The following is a 21629-nucleotide window of genomic DNA, read 5'->3' on the forward strand; positions in this document are numbered from 1 at the left end:
TTTCACAATGAATGTAAGCGCTTCCCTGAGTCACGTGCCGCCTTCCTGCGTCACCTTCGCCGGGAGAGCCGGGCCGGCGTCTCATTGGCTGCCGATGATGTCACCCTACAACCCTTCCTCCTCTCTGCCCCCTCCCATCCCGCTTCCCTCTCCTGCTCCCATCAAAAGCGTCCCCAGCACCAGAGCCAAGGAGGGGGGAAAACATAACAACAGGAAGGAAAGCAAGACAAAGCGGGCTGAGGGGGGAAAGAGGGCTGGATGCGGGGTGATCAGCAGCAAGGCAGACCTAGGATAACCCGGAGGGTGCAAAGGTGTCAGAAGTCGAGGACCAGCAAATCCAGATTCCTGCTGGGTTTCAAACGTCACCTTCTCTCCCCTATCCCAGCCTCACCAACAAGGCATCTCCCCCCTCCCCCTCTTTTCACGACCTCCAAAAACATCCTCATGGATTTCAGGCTTAGACTGTAATGCAGGTGAGTGGATCTGAAACGGAAGGTTTTATTTTTAATTTTGCAACAGGGGACTTACTGGGTGTCTTGCGATGGTTAAACACCTGGAAAACTCGATTTGCGTTAAGTTAATGGAGGGAGGGGGAATGGCTGTATTGGGGGGGGGGTTGAGAACAGAGGGACGATGTGGCAAACGAGCCTCCCTTTCCCGTCCTTGAAGGCACTGTTTGCAGGGGGTGTGCACGCACTTTGCAACAAAAGAGGGGCAGCGTTTGCTGAAGGGATCGGGCGCCCCAGATTTCGACAACATGAAAGACGAGAGAAAGAGAGAGAGAGAAAATGTGTTGTTTATTTCTTGATGGGGGGGGGAGATCAAAAAGCAGGGAAAGAGATGAGAAAGAGAGGGTGATGAGTTCTTGTTTCCTCCGCCTCCCCCCCCCCCAAGGTGGCAATAAAAAGAGTGGGTGTTTGTTTGTGGTGGCTGTCGCCTCGGTTTGTTGTGACAGATCATTCTTTTGGGGGGTGCGTAGGAGGTGGGGAGAGGCTGGCAGGCTAATGCCGAGAGGGTGGAGGTGCCACCGGGAGCCGGAAAAGTGTGTTTGCTGTGGGGGGGGGGGAGGAGGTGGATGTCAAGGAGAGAAGACCAATGTTTTTTTCCTTGCAAGCATCAACACAAGAGGTTAAAAGAGGATCTGGTGTGTGTGTCTGTGTGCGCGCAGAGTTCTCCCCTTACAGGTACCCTTAACGTCTCCTGACTGCTAGGATGACATTCGGGGATATTTTAAGCCGGTGATGCCATGGTGGTTATGGGGACACCGGCGGGCTTTATATAGAGACGGGTGAAAACTGCGGGTGGAAATGGGGCACACGCCGACACGTGTGCCCGGGCTCACATGCAGAGGCAGACACGCAGACACAGAGCTTTCCTTTGTCGAAACACAAGGCTGTTAGAGCATCTGCAGAAAATCCTAGGTTCTATTACGGTCGGCATTTCCAGGTCTGAAACCTGTCTGAAACCCTGGAGACCTGCTGCCTGCCGGTACAAAACAACATTGAGCTAGACGGACTTTCTGTGCTCCTATTTAATGAGGTCTTTTCCTCAGAACCATGAGGACTAGGATCCTGCTTGGCTTTTAAGGAAGGGACGCAGTTCAGTGGTGGAGCATTTGCTTTGCATGCAGAAAGTCCCCAGTTCATTCCTTGATGGCATTTCCAAATGTGGCTAGGAGAGACTCTCTAGCTGAAATCTTGGAGTGCCTGGTGTAGACAATATTGAGCTAGATGGAGCAATGGTTTTGTATAAGTCAGTTTCCCGTGTTCCCAAGTATGTAGAAAGATATGCATCAGTGGGAAGGCCAATGAGCCCAGACACACGCGGGATGTGTGCAAAGGTTAATTAAACACCCAATTCATATGGTATAAATTGCACACACAGAACTGAGGTGCATATCACATAGTGCTTACGATCCACTGTGTGCCACCTGTGCAACACACCTGTGCAACACACCAACACACCAAGGTGAACAAACAGTAATGCACAGGAGATGCCTGTTTTTCATAGAATCGTAGAATTGGAAGGGACGACAAGGTTCATGTAGTCCAACCCCTTGCAAGAATCTCATGCTGTACCAACTGAGCTATACCAGGCCTTTCCCCCCCTGTTGTTTCAACTAAAATGTATGTCCTCTTTAAAAAAGAAATCTGAGCAGGCGAAGGGTCATGGCTAAGTCCTCAGGCCACCTTTGCCATGAGACAGCAAGCCCTTGTCTCTCAGACTCAGTCCTCCTGTCTGCAATATGGGGAGAATAATACTGACCTGCCACACAAGGTTTTTGCAAAGGTTAGAATGGAATGTCTGCAAATACTCAAAAACGACATAGAAATTTTCTCATTGTCATTATCTAATAACAAGCGGAAAAATACTACCTGCATAATAATTCCATATTAACTCCCTTCTTGGCAACATGAATACAGTGGTACCTCAGGTTACATACGCTTCAGGTTACAGACTCCGCTAACCCATAAATAGTGCTTCAGGTTAAGAACTTTGCTTCAGGATGAGAACAGAAATCGTGCTCCGGCTGCGCGGCGGCAGCGGGAGGCCCCATTAGCTAAAGTGGTGCTTCAGATTAAGAACAGTTTCAGGTTAAGTACGGACCTCTGGAACGAATTAAGTACTTAACCTGAGGTACCACTGTATGTACTTTGTGTTCAAAATTACCTCCTAGGAGGGGTAGATTTAGGGCACTGGAACCACGGGGCACTTTGTAGGACAAGGGGGGTGGTTAGAGCAGCTGCCTTGCATGCAGAAGGTCTCAATCCTAAATGGCATCTTCTTCGAAACCCCAGAGGAGCCACTGCAGGCCCTTATAGATATAGACCAGGGGCAGCCTAAATGGGCCCCATCAACTCCCACCTGTCCCACCAGCATAGCCAGTGGTCTGGGATCATGGGAATTTTAGTCTGACAACACCTGGAGGGCACCATGTTGGCTACCACTGGTGTTAAGGCAGTGCCCACCCCCGCAGCCCTTGCACCTTCTGACTTCCTTGTGTCCAAACTGTTGTAAAGAATCTCAACTTTCTTGGATATGCATAGCCAAAATCTAGGTCACGCGCTGCCAAATCTGAAGTTGTGGTTGCGAAGAAGGTTTTCTCGTGGCCCGCAGATTAGGTTTTCCTGTTACGTCTAGTGAGTTGACGCCGAAAGCCACTTTACACATGCCAGAGGAGGACAAGTGTCTGAGGATGCCTGCATGTGTGAATGAGCCACTAACAGAAGAAACCTGAGCATTGTGCTCTGTTGGACAGAATGCCAGTTTAAGTGTTTTGCTGCCAGTCTCCAACTCTCGGGAAGATTTGAGTGCTGTGAATGCATGCTGCCAACCAATATTGAAAGGTGTGCGGACAACCCTCACCTTGGGTGAGTGGGGCTGATGTTCTGAATGGGTGCACATGAAGGCCTTTGCCCCCTTTGGGAAGTAAGCCTAGGAATACCAAGGCTGGATCCCAGATGTAGCTGCGTTTGGCTTTTTGGATACAAGGCTGATGAAATGAAGCCAGAGGCAGAGTGTGTGAAGACAAATATCCATCAATGTGTTCCAGAAATCACAATGCATGGAACAAGGAGTTGTGTGCAGTTGGGGAGAGCTACCTGTTACTTTTTTGGGGGGTGGGGTGGGGAAGTGGGCCGTGGAAGCAATCTCAGTGCCCTCTGCACATTTGCTGGACTACAACTCTCATGAGTCTTCATCATGGACTATGGTGGTGCTGACGGCAGAGAGTTCAATCCCTGGCTGCTCCACATAAAAAGAAGGCAAGGGGAAATATATTTCTCTGCCTTAGATCCTGGAGAGATGCTGCCAGTCAGAGTGGGCTGCACTGGGCTAAATGGACAAATAGTCTGATACAGGATATAAGGTGGCTTTCCATGTTCTGTAGGAAAGTTTGTCCGTTGCTGTACATACAGAGGCTGTTGAAAAGAACAGCAACCGCCGTCACATTGATTGCAGCACAGCCTTGTAAGGTAGACCGGGATTATTGTGCCCTTGCTGCAGATGGGAGGACTGCAAGAACCGGGGGAAGTTCCCCAATGTGCCAAAATTGGAATCAAAGGCTTTGGGTGATTCATACCAATTAATCCCGGCCAGCCTCGCATCCTTTCCTGCTGTTACCAGATGAGACATTGCAAATGCCGATTGGAACTCCGCGTTCCGCCCATCAGCATGTTTTGGGAGGCGGCAGGGAGCACCCGGAGGCCCAGGGACATGTGGAATCCCCTGGAGGCCTCTCCCCCTCCTCGTCTCTCCCCCCCACACACCCCGCCCCCGACACAGCAGATCTAGGGCCAAGTGGTGAGCTCATGGTGTGGGGTGAAACCCGAGGAGACAGATGCCCTCATTGGGCACTGCCAGGCTATGAGCTCAGGAGGGTATTTTTAGAGGCAGCACACAACTTCATTTGGTGGAGGAGAGAGCTGAACGGCAGCCCAAAAGGAAGTGAACAGGCGCTGCAGGGGGACCACCAGCCACGTCAGGGTGAGTGTTTGCAGGGGGGGGGAACCTCGTCTTTCTTCCTTTCTTTCAAGTGCATTTGGAGAGTGTACACCAACCCAAGCTGGAAAGGGAGATGCGTGCACTGCGGAGTGTGCAGATGTCTGTACACACACACATGCACACAGCCGTTTTGTGCGTCCACAAAGCGGCGGGCACCCGCCTGCGTGTGCAAATCCGATTCAGGCAGGAGGGAAGGAAGCGATGTGTCGGAGGGCTTTGGAATTCCCTGAACGCAAAGCAGGCTGAGCTTCAGGGCTGAGCAGAGGGATGGAAATCCCCGCCGGTGTGTAGTGAGCATGGGTGTTGGTTGTGTAGAAAGCAATGCCAGGGGGAGGCGGTGTGCACAGACCAGAGAGGGTGCATGCTTGAATGGCTAGATTGTGCAATGGAGAGCCTGTTTGCAGCTAAATTGTCTGGTGTATGTGTGCGTATAAACTTCTTTGAGCACACGGTGTTTGCAGGAAATGTGGCGTGTTAATAAACTGACCATGACTCTGTGTGTGTGTGTCCCAGTGTTAGAGCATCTGCCTTTCATGCAAAAAGTCCCTAGTTTAATTCCTGGCACTTCCGGGTACAGCTGAAACCCTGGACAGCTGCTGCCAGTCAGTGTAGGTGATACTGAGCTGGATGGGCCAATGTTCTGACTCTTTGTGAAGCAGCTTCCTCTGTGTATATGCGGGTGAGAGACAGACAGAGAGAGTGAGTGTGCAAGGGTACCGTATATGTGCCACGAAGCACAGAGGCACGTGCCGAACACAGTACTTCGCACGAGGGAGTTTTCGCTGGCAAGGAGCGTTCTTTGGGGGATGCTTGCATTACTTATTCTTATAATGATTAATTACTGTAGCCCCATCAATGTCAAACACACTTTACATAGTTTCCCAGGAAAGAGGGAGGCAGAGGTCCCTGCCCTCAAGGAGACCACAGTGGAAATGCTGCCGGCTGGGGAAATCAGCATTCCGGCAATTTCTTAATGGGAGCATTACGTTATTGGGGTGGGCGAGCTATTTGTGGAGCAGAATTCCTCGCTACTTTGGTAGGGGGAGGCTGAGAAGGGAGAGCTGCTTTCTAAGGCCCTCCCCGCTGCAAGATCTCATGGGAGATGTTGGGGGTCTAGAATGACAGGCAGCTCCAGGATGGAATGGGGAAGCAGTGAGAGAAAAAAGCACAGAGTTTTAAAAAGGTGAGGCAGCAGTTGATGGGAAAGCTTCTGTTTGCAATCCTGCCTGTCAGAGCAACTGTCCAGATCAGGTGTGGAGACTTCTGTATGTTGCTAAACTACAACTCCCATCATCCTTAGCCATCAGCCATGTTGGCAGGGGCTGATGGGAGCTGTGGTTCAGCAACATCTGGAAGGCCAAAGGTTCCCCACACTTGAGCTACATGGATGAGCAGCCTGGCTGGTTATAAGGCAGGCTTCGTCAACCTGGTGCCCCTTCCAGATGTTTTGAGCTGCGACCTACTGGCTGCGTTGTCTGGGGCTGACGGGTGTTGGTTTCAAAGAACAACATCTGGAGGAGGGTGCCAGATCGGTGGAGATTGTCTTAGAGATATCTGCCGGAGATAATCGGGGTGTAAGGAGAAGCAAGAACAAAGTAGTGGAACAGGGCAGGGCTAACCCTCAGCCAGGAATTTTGCAGGAAGGAGGAGTTGCAATAATCCTTGTAAACCAGCCAGAGCGTAAATGCAGATTGCCCTACTCCAGCCGAAAAAGTTATTTCATTGTCTTGCTTCCTATGGACTAGAATCTTGCCTGCCCAGTGGCGTAGCGTGGGTTGTCAGCACCCGGGGCAAGGCAAGTAATTTGCGCCCCCTAACCCGGAGCAGGGTCCCCATAGATCCCCTCGCGAGTGCGAGCGCCCCCCCTAGATGTTGCGCCCGGTGCGGCCGGCCCCCCCTGCACACGCTACGCCACTGTGCCTGCCCATTTTTGCTTATTATCTCTGCAAGAGCTAGATAGAGACGGAATGTGTTTAGCTTTTTTTAACAACAGCTGAACAAAAGAGCCAGGGTGCTGTAAGGGTTAAGAGTGTCTGATCCACACTCTGACATGATGCCCACTGAGGGCTGTGGGTATGCACTCACCGTGCATTTAGAGGACCTGGTTTCCCCAAAAAGCATCCTGGGAACTGTAGTTTACCGCTCGCAGAGCTACTATTCCCAGCATCGTTAAGAAACTACAGTTCTTAGGATCCTTTGAGTGCTTTAAATGTACACTGTGTACGCAGACACTGTCTCTCACCCTAACCCGCCTCGCAGGGTTGTTGGGAGGATAAAACTGGGGAGGGGGAGAATCACCTTCATCACCTTGAACTCCTCTGAAGAAAGGTGGGGTTGAAATGCAATGAATAAATAAGTCAGGGAGAGGGGATTAGAATATCCAGTTGGTGGACAGTCACCCCCCCCCCCCAAATCATCCAAGGCAGTGTGGTGATGCAATTCCTTTTTCTGCAACCGAGGGCGGAGCTTTCTCCCCCTCTGCATCCCCAAGTGCTGCACTCGGCTGTCGCGCGCAATCGCCCCTTGCTTGCCGGGCACACGGTTGATGGAAATAACAGCGCTGTCGCCCCAGATTAGTGTCGCTGGGCTGTGTGGCTGTTCTGCAAAAGAACCTCCGGGAGAAGGAGACTTTTGTGCTGGCTGAGTGTGTGGGCGGGGACGCAGGCAAGCCAAGATTATAATTCCTAGGTTTTTTAAAATTTTATTTTAAAGGGGTAGCAGAAGATAGGCGCAGAACCGCGGGGCTTTGGCTGCAGATGGGTATATATGGGTCACTAGGAAATAGGGGACTTTGAGATTGCGGGATGTGGAAGAGGGAGAGGCGAGGAACAGGCAGAGGAAACTGGGTGTTTGCAGAGGGGTATTTTGTTTTCTGCATGCACATGTTACACGAATCAAACATGCACACACAATTTAGCTGTGAGTCCTGTATCGCAGGGGGCTGGACTGTATGACCTTTGGGGATCCCTTGCAGGTGGTGGATGAAGGAGGGGGTAGAGATTTGGAGAGGGAGGGTCCCATAGATCTGGGACAGAGCTCGCTGCTTTCCACATAGAAGTGTGCAGGTTCAGTGTCTGGACCTACAGCAAAAACAGAGGTGGGAAAATTCATTCAGCCCAAGAGCCAGGAAGGTTTCTGGGGGCTGCATGCCAGTGGTGGGAGGGGCCAGAGGCAAACGTGGGCGGGGCAACAAATGCACACGTAACTTTTGTACAGTAGGCAAATTTCTACACTCAGTCACACATCCTCCATCCAGGCAACCAAAAGGCATGATCAGAGTTCAGGGATCAATCCCAGCCAGGCAGAAACACTCCAGGAGGGTGTGGAGCAGGCATAGGCAAACTTGGCCCTCCAGCTGTTTTGGGACTACAACTCCCATCACCCCTAGCTAACAGGACCAGTGATCAGGGATGGTGGGAGTTGTAGTCCCAAAACATCTGGAGGGCCGAGTTTGCCTATGCCTGGTGTGGAGGGAGGGCCATTGAGGGGTGTGGCCTGGGGAGAGGGGGTGTGGCTTCAAGAAGGTGGGGGTAACCTGGCAAAATCATCCATTAGCATATAAGCTACTACAGTGTCAACCACACAGTGTTTCTCAAACTTGGGCCCCCGGCTGTTGTTGGACTACTACTCCCATCATTCCTGACCATTGGTCCTGCTAGCCAAGGATAAGCTGAGCCTGGCAGATAAGCTAAGCCTGGCAGGAGAGCTTACTCTGTGGTCTTAACCCTTTCATGCATTAATTAAACTTAAGCATGTTGATTATATGAGGTTGGTTATCTCACAGTTTGGGGGTTGAGGGAGAGCGGCACAGACATCAGGGCAGAGACAGCCTTCCTGAATCTGGCACCCTCCAGATGCCATTGGACTATAACTCCCAACAGCCCTGCCTGCAAGGCCAGAGGCCGGGAATGATGGGAGTTGTGGTCTGACAACATCTGGAGGGCCAAAGGTTGGGAAAGGCTGCTGTGCAGCAACCACACACAAACCCAGAGAGAAAGAGAGAGTTCTTAATTTTTGTTTGTCTCTGTTTTAGTTTCTTCCTCCGCAGTCCCAGGCGCCTTGTTCCCCAGGCGGCACGCAGCGAAAGGGTTTCTTAGCAAGCCTGGCAAACATCGCAAGGCTGCTGTGGTCCTTGGTGTCTCGATCAAACGCTCACACACACAAGCCACACACACAGAGCCCTTGAGCAGCTTCTGCCCTTCAGAACAGAGGCTGCCTCCCTCCATCCCAGAAGTGTGAAAAACGCTTGCAGAGGAGGGTGTTGCTGGGCACGTGCTCACACCCTCAATGCCCACAACCCCCCAAAAAGCAAAGTGCTTTTCTTATTCTTATTCTCCCCCCTCTCTCTCTCTCTCTCTCTCTCTGTGTGTGTGTGTGTGTTGGAAGATGTGATTTTGGAAGAAGATGGCTAATCTCTCCTTGGCACAGAACCTAGCGCCTTTGAATCTTTTTCCAAGTCCCTGCAGGGAAATGTGGCAGGGAGCTGTATTTTTCTTGATAACACGGCTTTAATGGGGATTGGGGGGTGGGGGGGGGAGGATGCATCAAGAAAGCTGGAATGGGGGCGGGGGGGGGAGAGAAAGGAGGCTGATCCAGGATCTCCTCCTCCTGCTCCAGCAGCACATGAAGTGCTGGAAAGATCTGAGGGTGGGGGAGCCAGCATGTTTGTCTCCCATCAGAAAGCCCTTTTGCTAAACCTGACCCAGTTTATATCTAGAGAGAGAGGGTGTTTTTAAAAGCAAGAGGGGGAATAAGGAATTTAGTTAAGCGTTCCTTGGCTCTTAGTGGCATTCTCCCCCCCCACCCCCCCACCCCAGTTTTTAACCACAAATGAAATTAGATGCTGCTTGATTGTATAATTGTCATCAAATTGTAGAATTGATAGAAGGGGCCCCAGGGTCATCTAGCCCAACCCCCTGCCGTTCATTATTATCATGAACGATCATGTAATTCATGGCATCAAAAGCAGGGTGGACATACCAAGTGAAAGGATTTAAACATAAACAGAGGGAGAAGGAGGTCATTAATTGATCGAAACCCACTTTCCACCAATTAATGACTACCTCTCAGTTTTCCCATGTGTAAAATTGGAATGAAATAGTGGGCAAGCTTCACCGCTTTGTGACGGCAGATGCAGCAAGGATTTCGTCAGCACATACAGCGTGGGTGCACCCCACGGTGAAAAGAAAAGATGAAAGGAAGGAAGGAATATTAAGATATACCAGGGATGATGGCTAGAGCTGGCCAAGCAAGTAGCATGTAGAGCTAAGTCATAAGCCCACAATTCCGGACAAGTGCACAGCACACATACACAAACAGACGCAGAATTTAGCAATCTAAGAATTATCAGTTTTTGAGGGTTTCGTTTTTCTTAAGACTCTAGTCCTTAAGGCTGCGATAATCAGTCATAAATAATTTATTCCTTTATTGCATTTATTTCTCACCATTCCCCCAAGAAGCTCAAGGCTGTGTACATGGTTCTCCCCTTCTGATCCCCACAACAACCTTGCGAGGTAGACTGAGAGCCAGTGACTGGCCCGAGGTCCCTCCGTGGGCTTCATGGCCAAGTGGGCATCTGAATCCTGGTCTCTCCCAAGTCCGAATTTGACACCCTAACTACTACACCACACTGACTCTCAGTGTGAATAATGTCTGCTGGAACCTTTTAAATTAGAGGGGCACTCATTACAATTGCTAGCAATTCAGGGAGCAGAGGTCTATTCCTTTCCCCATGATAAGCCGGCACTAGATAAGAATACAGTGGTACCTCAGGTTAAGAACTTAATTCGTTCTGGAGGTCCGTTCTTAACCTGAAACTGTTCTTCACCTGAGGTACCACTTTAGCTAATGGGGCCTCCCACTGCTGCTGCGCCGCTGCCACACGATTTCTGTTCTCATCCTGAGGTAAAATTCTTAACCCAAGGTACTATTTCTGGGTTAGCAGAGTCTGTAACCTGAAGCATCTGTAACCCGAGGTACCACTGCACGGTGAAAATAAATCAGTAAATCTGACAGAGAAGCAACACTAGAATCCCACTTCCCCACTCCAAGGCAGAATTTGTCAATTATGATTTAAGTGCCAAATGTATGCATGCAGCAAGCTATCACAACACTAAAAGACATAACCAAACAAACCATACCTGGATTTAGTCCAGAGAATTGGCTACCTGCTTAAGTCAGGACAAAATGATGACACCTGTCTGGGGAAGGTGAGCGAAGGAGCAAAATGCCACAGGTGAGGGTAGCAGCTGTGAAGATTTCTGGCACAAAGCCTCTGCCACATGTGTGGGGAGCCTTTGGCCCTCCAGATGTTGTCGGACCACATGCTTGCTAGCACTGATGGGAGTTGTAGTTCATCAACATCACTCTAGCTCATTAGCCAATCAGGAAACCTGGAGTACAGCCAATCAGAGCCTGAGGGAAAACTCCCAGGCCTGGTGGCCAGACGCTGGTGATGCATTAAGGTAATTTGAGCCTGTGGCTCTGCAGACCACCAGCTATGGCGACTGGGAGTGGTTGTAACATCTGGAGGGCCACAGGTTCCTCATCCATGGGCTCCGTCAGGTTTTGAATGTAAAGGAAAGTGTTCCCCTGAGCATGTGCAGAGAGCTATACATCTTGGTGCTGAGTAACCCAAAGCCAGTTGCCTCACCCATTATTTGGAGAAAGATGGGGGTGAGAAATACACGGAGAACGTCCATTCGCCAGAGCGCGAGACTCTTAATCTCAGGGTTGTGGGTTCAAGCCCCTCCTTGGGCAAAAGATTCCTGCATTGCAGGGGGGTTGGGCTAGATGACCCCCATGGTCCCTTCCAACCCTATAATTCTATGATTGTATCTCAAAAGCTTGGAAGCCTTTGCCTGCCATGGGGAAGACCAGTCAGGTTGGCGTTCCTGGCGAGTCCCCCTGGGGAGGGCATTCCACGACTGGCGTGCCAACTGATAGAAGGCATTCTCTGGAAGACTTCCACTTCGCTACCCATGGCAGCCTTCCCTGTTTAATGCAGGGATGGAGAACCTGCAGCCCTCTCTCTGTTGCCGGGATACCAGCCAGCAGGGCCAATGGCGGGAGTTTTCACCCAGTGTCAGATCTGGAGGGCCGCAGATTCCCCTACCTCTCTCAAAGGCTACATGCACACTGGGACCTGCAATCAGTGGCGGACCTACATTTTTGAGGCCCTGAAGAATGAACTTCTACGGGATCCCCTTTGCAACCGACAAGAAGGTCTGGGTGATCTTAGTTAACGGGGTTGTTCCACAACAGTTCACCACAATTCTTTTTTTTTTAATTAAAAAATAGCCACTGCATTTCATATTTTGATTAAAATTGCTCTACTAGACTATTTCACATCTCAAAGTCACTTGTGTGAATTCAAGTTATTTGCGGGGTGTGTGTGTGTGAAAATTAGGGAAATGTTATTTACATTCATGATGTGTCATAAAATGATTGTGGGTCGTGCGATTCAAATTGGGCCGACTAGACCCAATTTTTTAAAAAGCAATGCAGAGTAAAGTCATTTCTGGTGGGGCCCTGGGATTAGAGGCCCTGAAATTTAAGCTTCATTAGTTTCATAGTAGATCTGCCCCTGGCTGCAGTTTGTTAGAAGCGCTGGGAATTGTAGCTGGCTGAGGTGTAAACTAGAGTGCCCAGGGAAATAATGCGTTTGAGTATGCAATTCCCACATTGTAATACAGTGGTACCTCGGGTTAAGTACTTAATTCATTCCGGAGGTCCGTTCTTAACCTGAAACTGTTCTTAACCTGAAGCACCACTTTAGCTAATGTGGCCTCCTACTGCCGCCGCACTGCCAGAGCAAGATTTCTGTTCTCATCCTGAAGCAAAATTCTTAACCCGAGGTACTATTTCTGGGTTAGCGGAGTCTGTAACCTGACGCGTATGTAACCTGTGGTACCACTGTATCTGGATCGTGTGGGGTGGCAGAGCTCAAGGAAACCTTAGACACCCCTGGCAAAAGAAAGAAAACATGGGCGCCATCTTGCTGCATGCTCTTCTGAGCCCGGTTTTGTGAACCGGGAAGGGCAGGGTATAAATAAAAAATTATTATTATTATATATTATAATCTCTCTCTCTCCTTCCCCCCTCTCTCTTTCCCCCTGCAGTTCACCTTTCCCAATGCCTCCCTCGCCTCTGGAAGAACGGATCGGCGTGCTGCAGCGACCCAAAACTTTGGCCTTGCGCCTCAACCACAGCTTTGCCAACGGGGGCACCTCAGGCGGTGGCGAGAAGCAGCCCCCGGCGGCCTCCAGAGCGCCTGGCCAGGCCGCCCCGGCTCCCGCGAAGGCGCCCTGCGACGAGGCCGCACGCCGGGGGACGCCGGGCGTCCTGCAGCCCAACCACTCCCACACCATTGACATCAAGCTGACGGTGGGAGGCGTGCAGAGCCTGTCGCCTGAGAGGAACGTCTCCCTGCAGCTGGACCTCAAGCAGGCCGAGCCTAAGCCAAAAGGCCTCGCTGGGCCCCAGCTGAAGGTCTTCTTGCCCCAGGCGAAGCTCAAGAAGCGCTGCTTCAAGGAGAACTCCAAACCGGCGGTGCTGGACACATCCACCAGCTCCTCCTGCCTCTCCAGCCCCGCCATGCACCCCCTCAAATGTGGATGCCGCGGCTGCTGGCGCCTCATGCGCTGCGAGGACGCCGGACCCAAGGGTGGATTGCTCTCCCTGGGCTGCTTCTCCTGCCGCTCCAGCCTGCGCTCCCTCAGCTGCTCCAGCTGCAGCCCGCCGTCCGTCAAGAAGCTGGGGTGCCTGCCCTGCGCCCCCTCCTCGGCCCTGCGCTCCCTGGCCTGCCTGGCTTGCAACCCCTCGGTCAAGTCGGGCAGCTCCTCCTGTAGCTTCTGTAGCAGCGACCCCATCGTGGCCTACGACCCCCGGGCGGGCTCGTCCCCGGCCCCCAGCTGCGGGGACGACGATGACTACAGCGTCCGCACCATCTGGCCCGACGAGCTGGCCAAGAAAATGACACGGTCCCGGGCGCAACAGCAGCAGCAGCACGTCTCCCCGCTCATCCTGGACTGCCGCAACCTGATGGAATACACCAAGAGCCAGCTTCAGGGCGCCATGCGCTTCGGAGCAGCCGACGCAGCGGGCCGGAGGCGGCTCCAGCAGGGGAAGATGGCCATGCTGGATTTCATCTCCTCGCGGGGAGGCTGCGACGCAAGGGACTCCTCGCTGCAGCGTCTCTGGGCCAAGGAGCCCGGCGGCCACGCCAGTCCGGAGCCTCTCCCCGCCAGCCCCCCCAAGCCCCGCAAAATGCAGCCCTCCCAGAATCTCCACCTGGTGCTGGATCTGCTCAACAAAGATGGCGGGCAGGAAGGGGTCGGCCGGAGAGGTGAGCTGGGGGTTCTAGGTGCCGACTGCTGTGGTGGCGGCAGAAGTTGCATTGGTGTGTCAAAAGTTCTTTCTCCTGGGGCCACCACCTCCCTAGTTGCCCTGAGCCTTCTGCTGGTCTGAGGGGAATGTGTTCTGGGCTAACACAGTGTCTCCCCGCTTTAAAGAACTCCTGCCTCCAGACAAGAGGCTGATTATTTCTGCAAGGCTGCCACTTATCCATCAGCCTTGAGTTTCCCTCGGGTCCTTCTCAGGCTTCCTGAGGTTATATTTTTCCTTATTACATTTTGTTCCACATTGAACTACCTTTTTCCCGGTTGGTAATAATAATAATAATAATTTATTATTTATAGGCCACCCATCTGACTGGGTTTCCCCAGCTACTCTGGGCGGCTCCCAACAGAATTAATGATGATGATGATGATGATGATGATAATAATAATAATAATAATAATAATAATAATAATAATAATAATAATAATATAAAAAGCAATAAAACATCAGACATTAAAAATTTCCCTGAACAGGGCTGCCTTCACATATCTTCTAAAAGTCAGATAGTTGTTTATTTCCTTGACATCTGATGGGAGGGTGTTCCACAGGGTGGGTGCCACTACTGAGAAGGCCCTCTGCCTGGTTCCCTGTAACCTCAATCTTGCAGGGAGGGAGCCTCCAGAAGGCCCTCAGTGCTGGTCCTCAGTGTCTGGGCAGAACAATGGGGGTGGAGATGCTCCTTCAGAGCCAAGACCGTTTAGGGCTTTAAAGGTCAGCACCAACACTTTGAATTGTGCTCGGAAACAAACTGGGAGCCAATGTAGGATGTAGACTCCCCTTGAAAGCCACAGGGAGAAAGGAAGTTTGGAGGAGAACCATAGATGCTCCCTAGAGTTCATTGGGGGAGATATGGGAAATTAAACCACAAAACATTGTGTTGATAGAATGAATACAGCAGGAAGACACAACAGGGCAGTTCTTTCCATGCATGTTTTCCCTATGCCAATTGGGTTAGGTTTAAGATTTGCACCACTCCACCATCTCTTTGGTGACCTCATCCCAGCTGCATGAGCAGATGGCAAGATGCGAAGGGGGGCTTCACACACCCCCAGTTCCCCCCCACCTCACTTTTAGCACCTGTTCAAAACCCCATTGAACCAGAATGAACTCTACCAGCTGGTAGCATGACATCATTTCTTTGACCTTCTTTCACACTTGCCCCCTCCCTTCTCCACAGCCCCTGCCAGCCCCCACCATGGTGGGTGGGGTGTCATTTTACATAGCAGATGTTTTAGGTCAGGAAGAAGAACAAGTCCCCTCCCTTTCCGCCCCCACCTTCCTCCCACAGAAAACTGCAAAGAGGAAAGGGGAAGCCACTCCAAGTGATTTGGTTAGCACCAATTTGGAGCAGACGGAGTTCCCTTATACGGAATTGGACCGCTGACCTATCTAGCTCAGGCTGCCTGCTCTGACTGCCTGAAACTTGGGGTTTCAGGCAGGGAGCTTTCCCATCCCTATCTAGAGATGTCACTGGGGGGTTGAACTGCATTTAAGCAGAGGCTCTCACACGACCTTTTTCAGGGGTTGTTTCTGTGGGGTGGGCACAGAAGAGATTCAGAAACTCACAACTTAGAATATTACTCTGCCACCAAACTGACCAGCTTTGGGTGTCACACAGAGCTCTTTTCCCGTGTTGTGCCTTTAGGTAATTTTATACCTTGGACTTCAGCATCTGGCTGGGATGGGGGTGGCTGGAGAGGCTCTTTGGTGCCCCACCTGCCCACCAGTGGTGGCCAGTGGTCAGGGGTGATGGGAATTGTAGTGCAAAACATCTAGAGCAGGTGCAGCGGGCAAAGGGGGGGAACCTTTGGCTGTCCAGATGCTGATGAACTACACATCCCATCAGTGCCAGCAAGGATAGCGTACGACCAGGGAAGATGTGAGCTGTAGCTCAACCACATCTGGAGGGCTAAAGGACCCCCCCACCTGATCCAGAGCGCCCCCCCCCATTCACTTGCTTCAAAATTAGGGAGCGCCAGCCCTGCTGTTTTTCCAGCTCCCTGTCCCCAACACACCTTTTTCTGAGTGGGGCTCTGTGCCTACACCTCCATCCAAATCTCCCACCTTGGCAGCATGACTGGCAGGTCATTGGGAGGGCAGCTGCTTTGCAGGGGGAAAGTCTCTGGTTTCATCCACAGCATCTCCAGGTAAGGTTAGGGAGACCACGCCGCCCCAAAATCCTGGAGTGGTGCTGACTGTCAGTGCAGACAATACTGAGATAGGCAATTGTCTATCACTGCAGTCTAGTGCAAGACTCCTTGAGGATCATTTGATGCAAATACTCCAAATAAATAAGGAAATGAGAGCAAAATGTTTTGCCTGTGCTCACATCCTTGGTTTCTAACTGCTCAGCCAAACCTACTGATCGATTAAGACTTCACAGCCCTAATTAAAATTGAATTATTACAATTCATTTCTTTACTCGCTTACACAAAGCTTGTTATCCTGCCAGAAAAGGCTCCCAGATCAGCTTACAAATGTCAGTGGTAAAATAGTCCCTGCCCTCAGGCTTAATTTAAAGAAAGTGAGAAAGAAAGAAAGAAAGAAAGAAAGAAAGAAAGAAAGAAAGAGGGGGGGCACACACAAAAGGAAAACAGATTGGGAGGGAGGAGGAAAAAATAAAACTCAAGCACTTTTTCTGCACAATGCTTCCACTCCAGGGACTCAACCCCTTTGCTTTGTGTTTTGACCACAGGCAGTCTGATTGGGCCAGATGTTGCGGACGGCCCAGATGACTTGGGCCCCCCACTCACGCCTGACCTGGAGAACGCCGAGCTGAGCCCCATTCTGCCCTTCCTGTTCCTGGGCAACGAACGAGACGCGCAGGACCTCGAACGGATGCTGAGCCTCAACGTGGGGCACGTTCTCAACGTCACCACCCACCTGCCCCTGTACCACGCCGACAGCGGGCGCCTGCGCTACAAGCGCCTCCCCGCCACCGACAACAACCGCCAGGACCTGCGCCAATACTTCGAGGAAGCTTTTGAGTTCATTGGTGAGGTCTAGTCCTGCGGCGAAATAAAGGGGAGGGTGTAGCTCAGTGGCAGAGCGTCTGTCTTGCATGCAGCAAGTCCCGGGTTCAATCCCTGGCATCTTCCTCTGGAATTGTCTTTTATTTGAAACCCTGATGATTCAAAGCCAGCCAGGATAGACAATAGCTAGATGGATCAAGGGGTCTGACTCTGTACAGGGCAGCTTCCTATGTTCCTCATTTCTATTTTCCTCCCAATCTGTTTCCCTTTCTAAAAAAACTCGGCTGCCTGTTCACCTGGGGCCTATTCTTAACTCGCCATAGGCGAACAGGCAAGGAGCTGTGTATGAAATGGAATTTAGTCCAGGAAGCATTTGTGTGCACCCCCTTTCTCAGGTTAGCGTTGACGCTATTTCTCCCCCCCCCCTTCCCTTACTCCAGAGGAGGCACACCAGAGCGGCAAAGGAGTCCTCATCCACTGCCAGGCCGGCGTCTCCCGCTCGGCCACCATCGTCATCGCCTACCTGATGAAGCACACTCTCATGACCATGGGCGACGCCTACAAATATGTCAAAGGCCGAAGACCCATCATCTCGCCCAACCTCAACTTCATGGGGCAACTGCTGGAGTTCGAAGTGGACCTCAACGCCGGCGTCACACCCCGGATCCTCACCCCCAAGCTGGCCGGAGTGGAGACCGAGGTGTGAACAAGATGGGGGTGCAGGATGAGCTCCGTCAATCTCAGGGCTGGGAAGAAGAGGAAGTGGGGGGCGGGAGTGCAATAAGGGGACTGATGGACGGCTTGTGAGGGCTGAAGCAGTGAGCAGGAATTTGGGGAGGGGGGGCTTCTCAACTACTTTATTACATCCCCCCCCACTTGAGGGAACTTTGCTTGGATACCTTTCTATGTCCACCAACCTGAAAACGCTCAGCGTACAAGACGACAGACAACGCCAAAGACTGACGGCGCTCTGTTTTGTAGGTACCGCTGCTGCTGCTGCTGCCGCCATTGGAATTTCGGGGAACAGTTATTTCTATAATGACTTCTGAAAAAAACTTTCTTACCTTCGTGGGGTGGGGAATGGGTGGTGTGTGTGTTTGTGTGTGTGATCATGCTGAGTTTTAATTTATTGGGGTGGGGAGTGTGTGTGTATAAATTGGGGGCGGGGGAGTTCTCTTTGTCTTCCCCCCAGTTTTTTTGATCCAGATGCTGATATTGCCTTGCTTCCCACCACGATGGACTAATTTGGGGCTGGGGTATCCTAAGCAATTTACACGTGTGTTTGTTTGTGTGTGTGTGTGTGTGCAGTAATGGAAGAGGGGGTGTCCATGGGGAACATTGCGGGTGTGAAACTCCTCTCTCCCCCCCCCCCAATTCCCAGCAGATTTTAATGCTCAGGATCACAGAATCTCTTCTGGATAAGAGTGTGGGTGGAAAGAAGGAGGGGGGAGCGATTCACTATTAATCTCCCCCCTCCTTTGCTTGGGGTGTATGTGGGGGGGGGAGGGGGGGGAAGAAGAGCCCTCAATTCTGCCCTCGCATCTAGTTATTTATTTGAACTGTAATTGCTGCTTAGACTCTTTTGACCACCAACCTGTTATGTGGCTCTTAACAAGGGTTAATACTGTGTAACTGATGATATTATGGGATGGGGGGCGGGGACTGGACCCTCCTTTTCCTCCTGCCCCTTCCCTCAAACATATTGTTAAGCACTTCTCCCCCCTTTCCCCTCCCCTTCTCAGGGTAATATGATGTAACTGGAACTTGTCTTCCATTAATTAAGGGGTTCAGGGTTTTTTGACAATGGGGAAGGGATGCTGAAACTTGGGGGGGGGGAGTCCCCCTAGGACTCTCTAGCTCCCCTAAATTTTATTTTAGGTTTTTTGGGGCTGGTATGGAGTGGGTGTCGTCGTCTCCCCCCAGCTAATTTATCTTACGATGCAATATATACACAAAAATTTTGGTTGTTAATGCTAGGTGCTTTAAAGTGTCCCTGCCCCCCACCTCCGGCTCCTCTTCCCGCACCGCACAAAGAGGAGGCAGGGTGTGACATGCGCCCCTTCATGTCAGTGGTCTTTCAGCTGTTCCCAGTCTTTTCCCAAACGGAATTCGAACCCATCACCAGCAAGGAGCAAGTGGGGGGGGGGTAAACGTTATGGAGGCTATGGGCCCCATCTCTCCACCAGTGAACTCGCCAATCATACAAAAGCCCAACATCCCAGTCCATAAAGCTGTGGCACAATATTTGTTTGTTCGGGGATGGGGTAATTTCCCTTGTAATCATCAGCATCTCATCATTTCTGTAGATGTAAAAATACATTGTGGGAGACGTTGCTCTCATCCCCAGGTTCTTGCCAGTGTAGCACTCTCTGGAAGTTGCTAGACTCCAGCTCCCATCATTCCTGACCATTGGGGCTGATGGGACTTGGAGTCCAGCAACATCCAGAGTCTCATCCCACCCATCCTCAAATACTCCCAGAATCCTAACCGGGATGGCATGGCACCCACTTGGAACTCATAATTTTCTGGGTGGCTGGAAAAACACCCAATAGCCAAGAGGCCAGGAGATGCAATAAGGTAGCTTGTTCAACCCTCAGCTTGATGATCAAAAATTACTGGTTCAAGGACCTATCACAAGACGCCATAGATGTGCCGCCCGCGATTAAGCAGGGGCCACACCAGACCAGCGCTCCAAACTGCCATTGAAATGTTTTTTAAATCAGTGCCCCCAGCCCCACAAAAAAGATGCTTTAAAATCCTCCAGCCCCCAAATTTCACTTCAGCTATTGAGGTTGGGGTGATGGTGGTGGTAGCACCTAAACATGAAAGTGGGATCTGTGTCAGAATGGTTGGTGTTTGTGGCTGAGCTGCAGGCAAATCTTCGCTCTCGCCTCTTCTGGAATGCAGAGATGCAGAAAGGCTTCTGTCTGGCTTTGGCGGCTAAGTGACGTTTGTCCAGCTGCGGAAGGGAGCAGTGCAGCTCAGTGGTTAGAGCCTTGCATGCAGAAGGTCCCAGGTTCAATCCCTGGCATCTCCAGGCAGGACCGGGATTGTCCCTTACCTGGAACCCTGGAGGGCTGCTGCCAGCCAGTGCAGACAGTACTGAGCTGGATGGAGCAGTGGGTCCAGTGCAGCATAAGGCTTGATGTTCCTGAGGAACAGCAAAGCACCCTCTGCTCCCCCCCACCCCCCCCGGTGCAGATCCAGAGTGGCTGGTGAATGCAACAGTTCCTCCCCCCTTTTTTCCATTTAAAGAGTTTTGTAGTGAAACTAAAATGCCCCACCCCATTCACCCGCTGGACAGGAAGCTGATGTGGTCAAGACTATAAGGTTCCCCCCTTCCCTTTCCTGCTGTGTCTTTTTGGATCTCGTCTTTGTTATTTATTGGGCCCAAGTGCGAGGCCCCAGCGTCATAATTTATTAAACGTGGTCTTTCTCTTTTTTTGTAACAAGACTCTGTCTCTCTTGGGGGTGGGAGAGGTGGGGAGATCAAGCCAACATCTACCCAAAGGTTGAACTCAGCCCTGGTGTCCCTTTCAAAGCAGAAAGAAAACCCACTGAGACCTTGGAAGTCAACAGTGGCAGAGTAATACATACTTCTCTTCTGTCACCCCTTCATAATCTAAAAAGGAAGAACTGCCTCATTTCCCCCCACCAGTCTTCCCCGTGTGGTTGGCTGTTGCTTAACCAACTCGCCCCAGGCGAGTAGCTGTTTGCAAACTGCCACTGAAAGTCTGCAGTGCACAAAGTGGGTCCAGTAGGAATTTGACAGGTTGATCCCCAGTGCTGGGTACATTTTGCAGGATTTATCTCAGGGTTACCTGAGCTGGTCACTGTCATTCTTACTTCACTGGAACGAAGGGCAGGGTGGTAGACTCTGCACTAGTCACATCTACCCACAGCAGGCTGAGGCTCCTGAATCTTACGTTAGAACAGGGGTAGGCAACCTAAGGCCCATGGGCCACAAGCGGCCTACGGGGGGTTGTTTAATCGGCCCATGAGCCACCCCCAAACTGAGCCACCCCCAAACTGAGCCACCCCCAAACTGAGCCCACCCACTCGGTGAGTCCCCACACGCTGCGCTAAACCGGCACAGCGCGGTGCAGGGACTCACTTCCGTGGCCCTGGAAATCGCATCTGTGCAGACAGAGACGCTGGAAATCACATCTGCACAGATGCAGATGCTGGAAATCGCGGGCGTGTGCACTCACACGTGCACACAATCCGGCCCACGGAGGGATCTCCCTGAGTTAGAACACTGTGGTTAGTCCATCTGAGATCTAGCCTCCTCTCCTGCAGTGAAGGGTGCCTCCTAATGGCAGCTAGCAAGAACTGCATCAATTTGCAAGCACCTGCAGAAGTGATATTCATTGTGCCCAAAGAATCCTAATTTCACATACATGCTGATCGCTTCCTGAACTGGCAGTGATTGACCAGGAAAAGGGATATTGGGGTTGTGGCGGACAGCCCAGCACTTGCAGGTGCTATGAAAGCTCCATGTTGGGAATTACTAGGAAAGGAATTGAACGGAAAGCTGCCTCTGACCAATCTGTTGGTGTTAAAAGACTGAGGAACTGTCTCCCACAGGAGCCAACTTAGATAGCTTTAAGAGAGGATTAGCCAAGGCTATACATAGCTGCTAGCCACAATGGCTCTGCCTAGAGACAATGCTCATTGTGTAACCTAGAGCCGGCTGATATTACTTAGCTCATCTTAACCTCGCAGGGTTGTTGGGAAGATAAAATGTGGGATGTT

The 21629-nt window shown here is 51.3% G+C and overlaps 1 protein-coding gene across 2 annotated transcripts; it reads left to right on the forward strand.

The window, feature by feature from the left end:
- Positions 1-132: 132 nt before the first annotated feature.
- LOC310694586 (dual specificity protein phosphatase 10-like) lies at positions 133-20326 on the forward strand. Of its 2 annotated transcripts, none has more exons than XM_083477794.1 (4): positions 133-473; positions 12624-13849; positions 16598-16897; positions 17315-20326. In XM_083477794.1, the coding sequence occupies exons 2-4, from the start codon at positions 12637-12639 to the stop codon at positions 17578-17580; spliced, it is 1779 nt and encodes a 592-aa protein (XP_083333920.1). In that variant the 5' UTR covers positions 133-473; positions 12624-12636; the 3' UTR covers positions 17581-20326. The 2 variants fall into 2 exon arrangements, with proteins under 2 accessions (XP_083333920.1, XP_083333921.1); XM_083477795.1 differs by lacking the exon at positions 133-473 and adding an exon at positions 4355-4485.
- The last annotated feature ends 1303 nt before the right edge of the window (positions 20327-21629 follow it).

This window comes from Podarcis liolepis (assembly GCF_965112155.1).
Source record: "Podarcis liolepis genome assembly, chromosome: 15".
Classification (NCBI taxonomy): Eukaryota; Metazoa; Chordata; class Lepidosauria; order Squamata; family Lacertidae; genus Podarcis; species Podarcis liolepis.

What these genes read in the sequence shown, in the direction of transcription:
- LOC310694586 (XM_083477794.1), top strand. Translation starts at nt 12,637, where the DNA reads ATGCCTCCCTCGCCTCTGGAAGAACGGATCGGCGTGCTGCAGCGACCC. An exon ending in GGAAGGGGTCGGCCGGAGAG is followed by an intron (nt 13,850 to 16,597) that starts GTGAGCTGGGGG and finishes TTTTGACCACAG; the next exon opens with GCAGTCTGATTGGGCCAGAT. An exon ending in GGAAGCTTTTGAGTTCATTG is followed by an intron (nt 16,898 to 17,314) that starts GTGAGGTCTAGT and finishes CCCTTACTCCAG; the next exon opens with AGGAGGCACACCAGAGCGGC.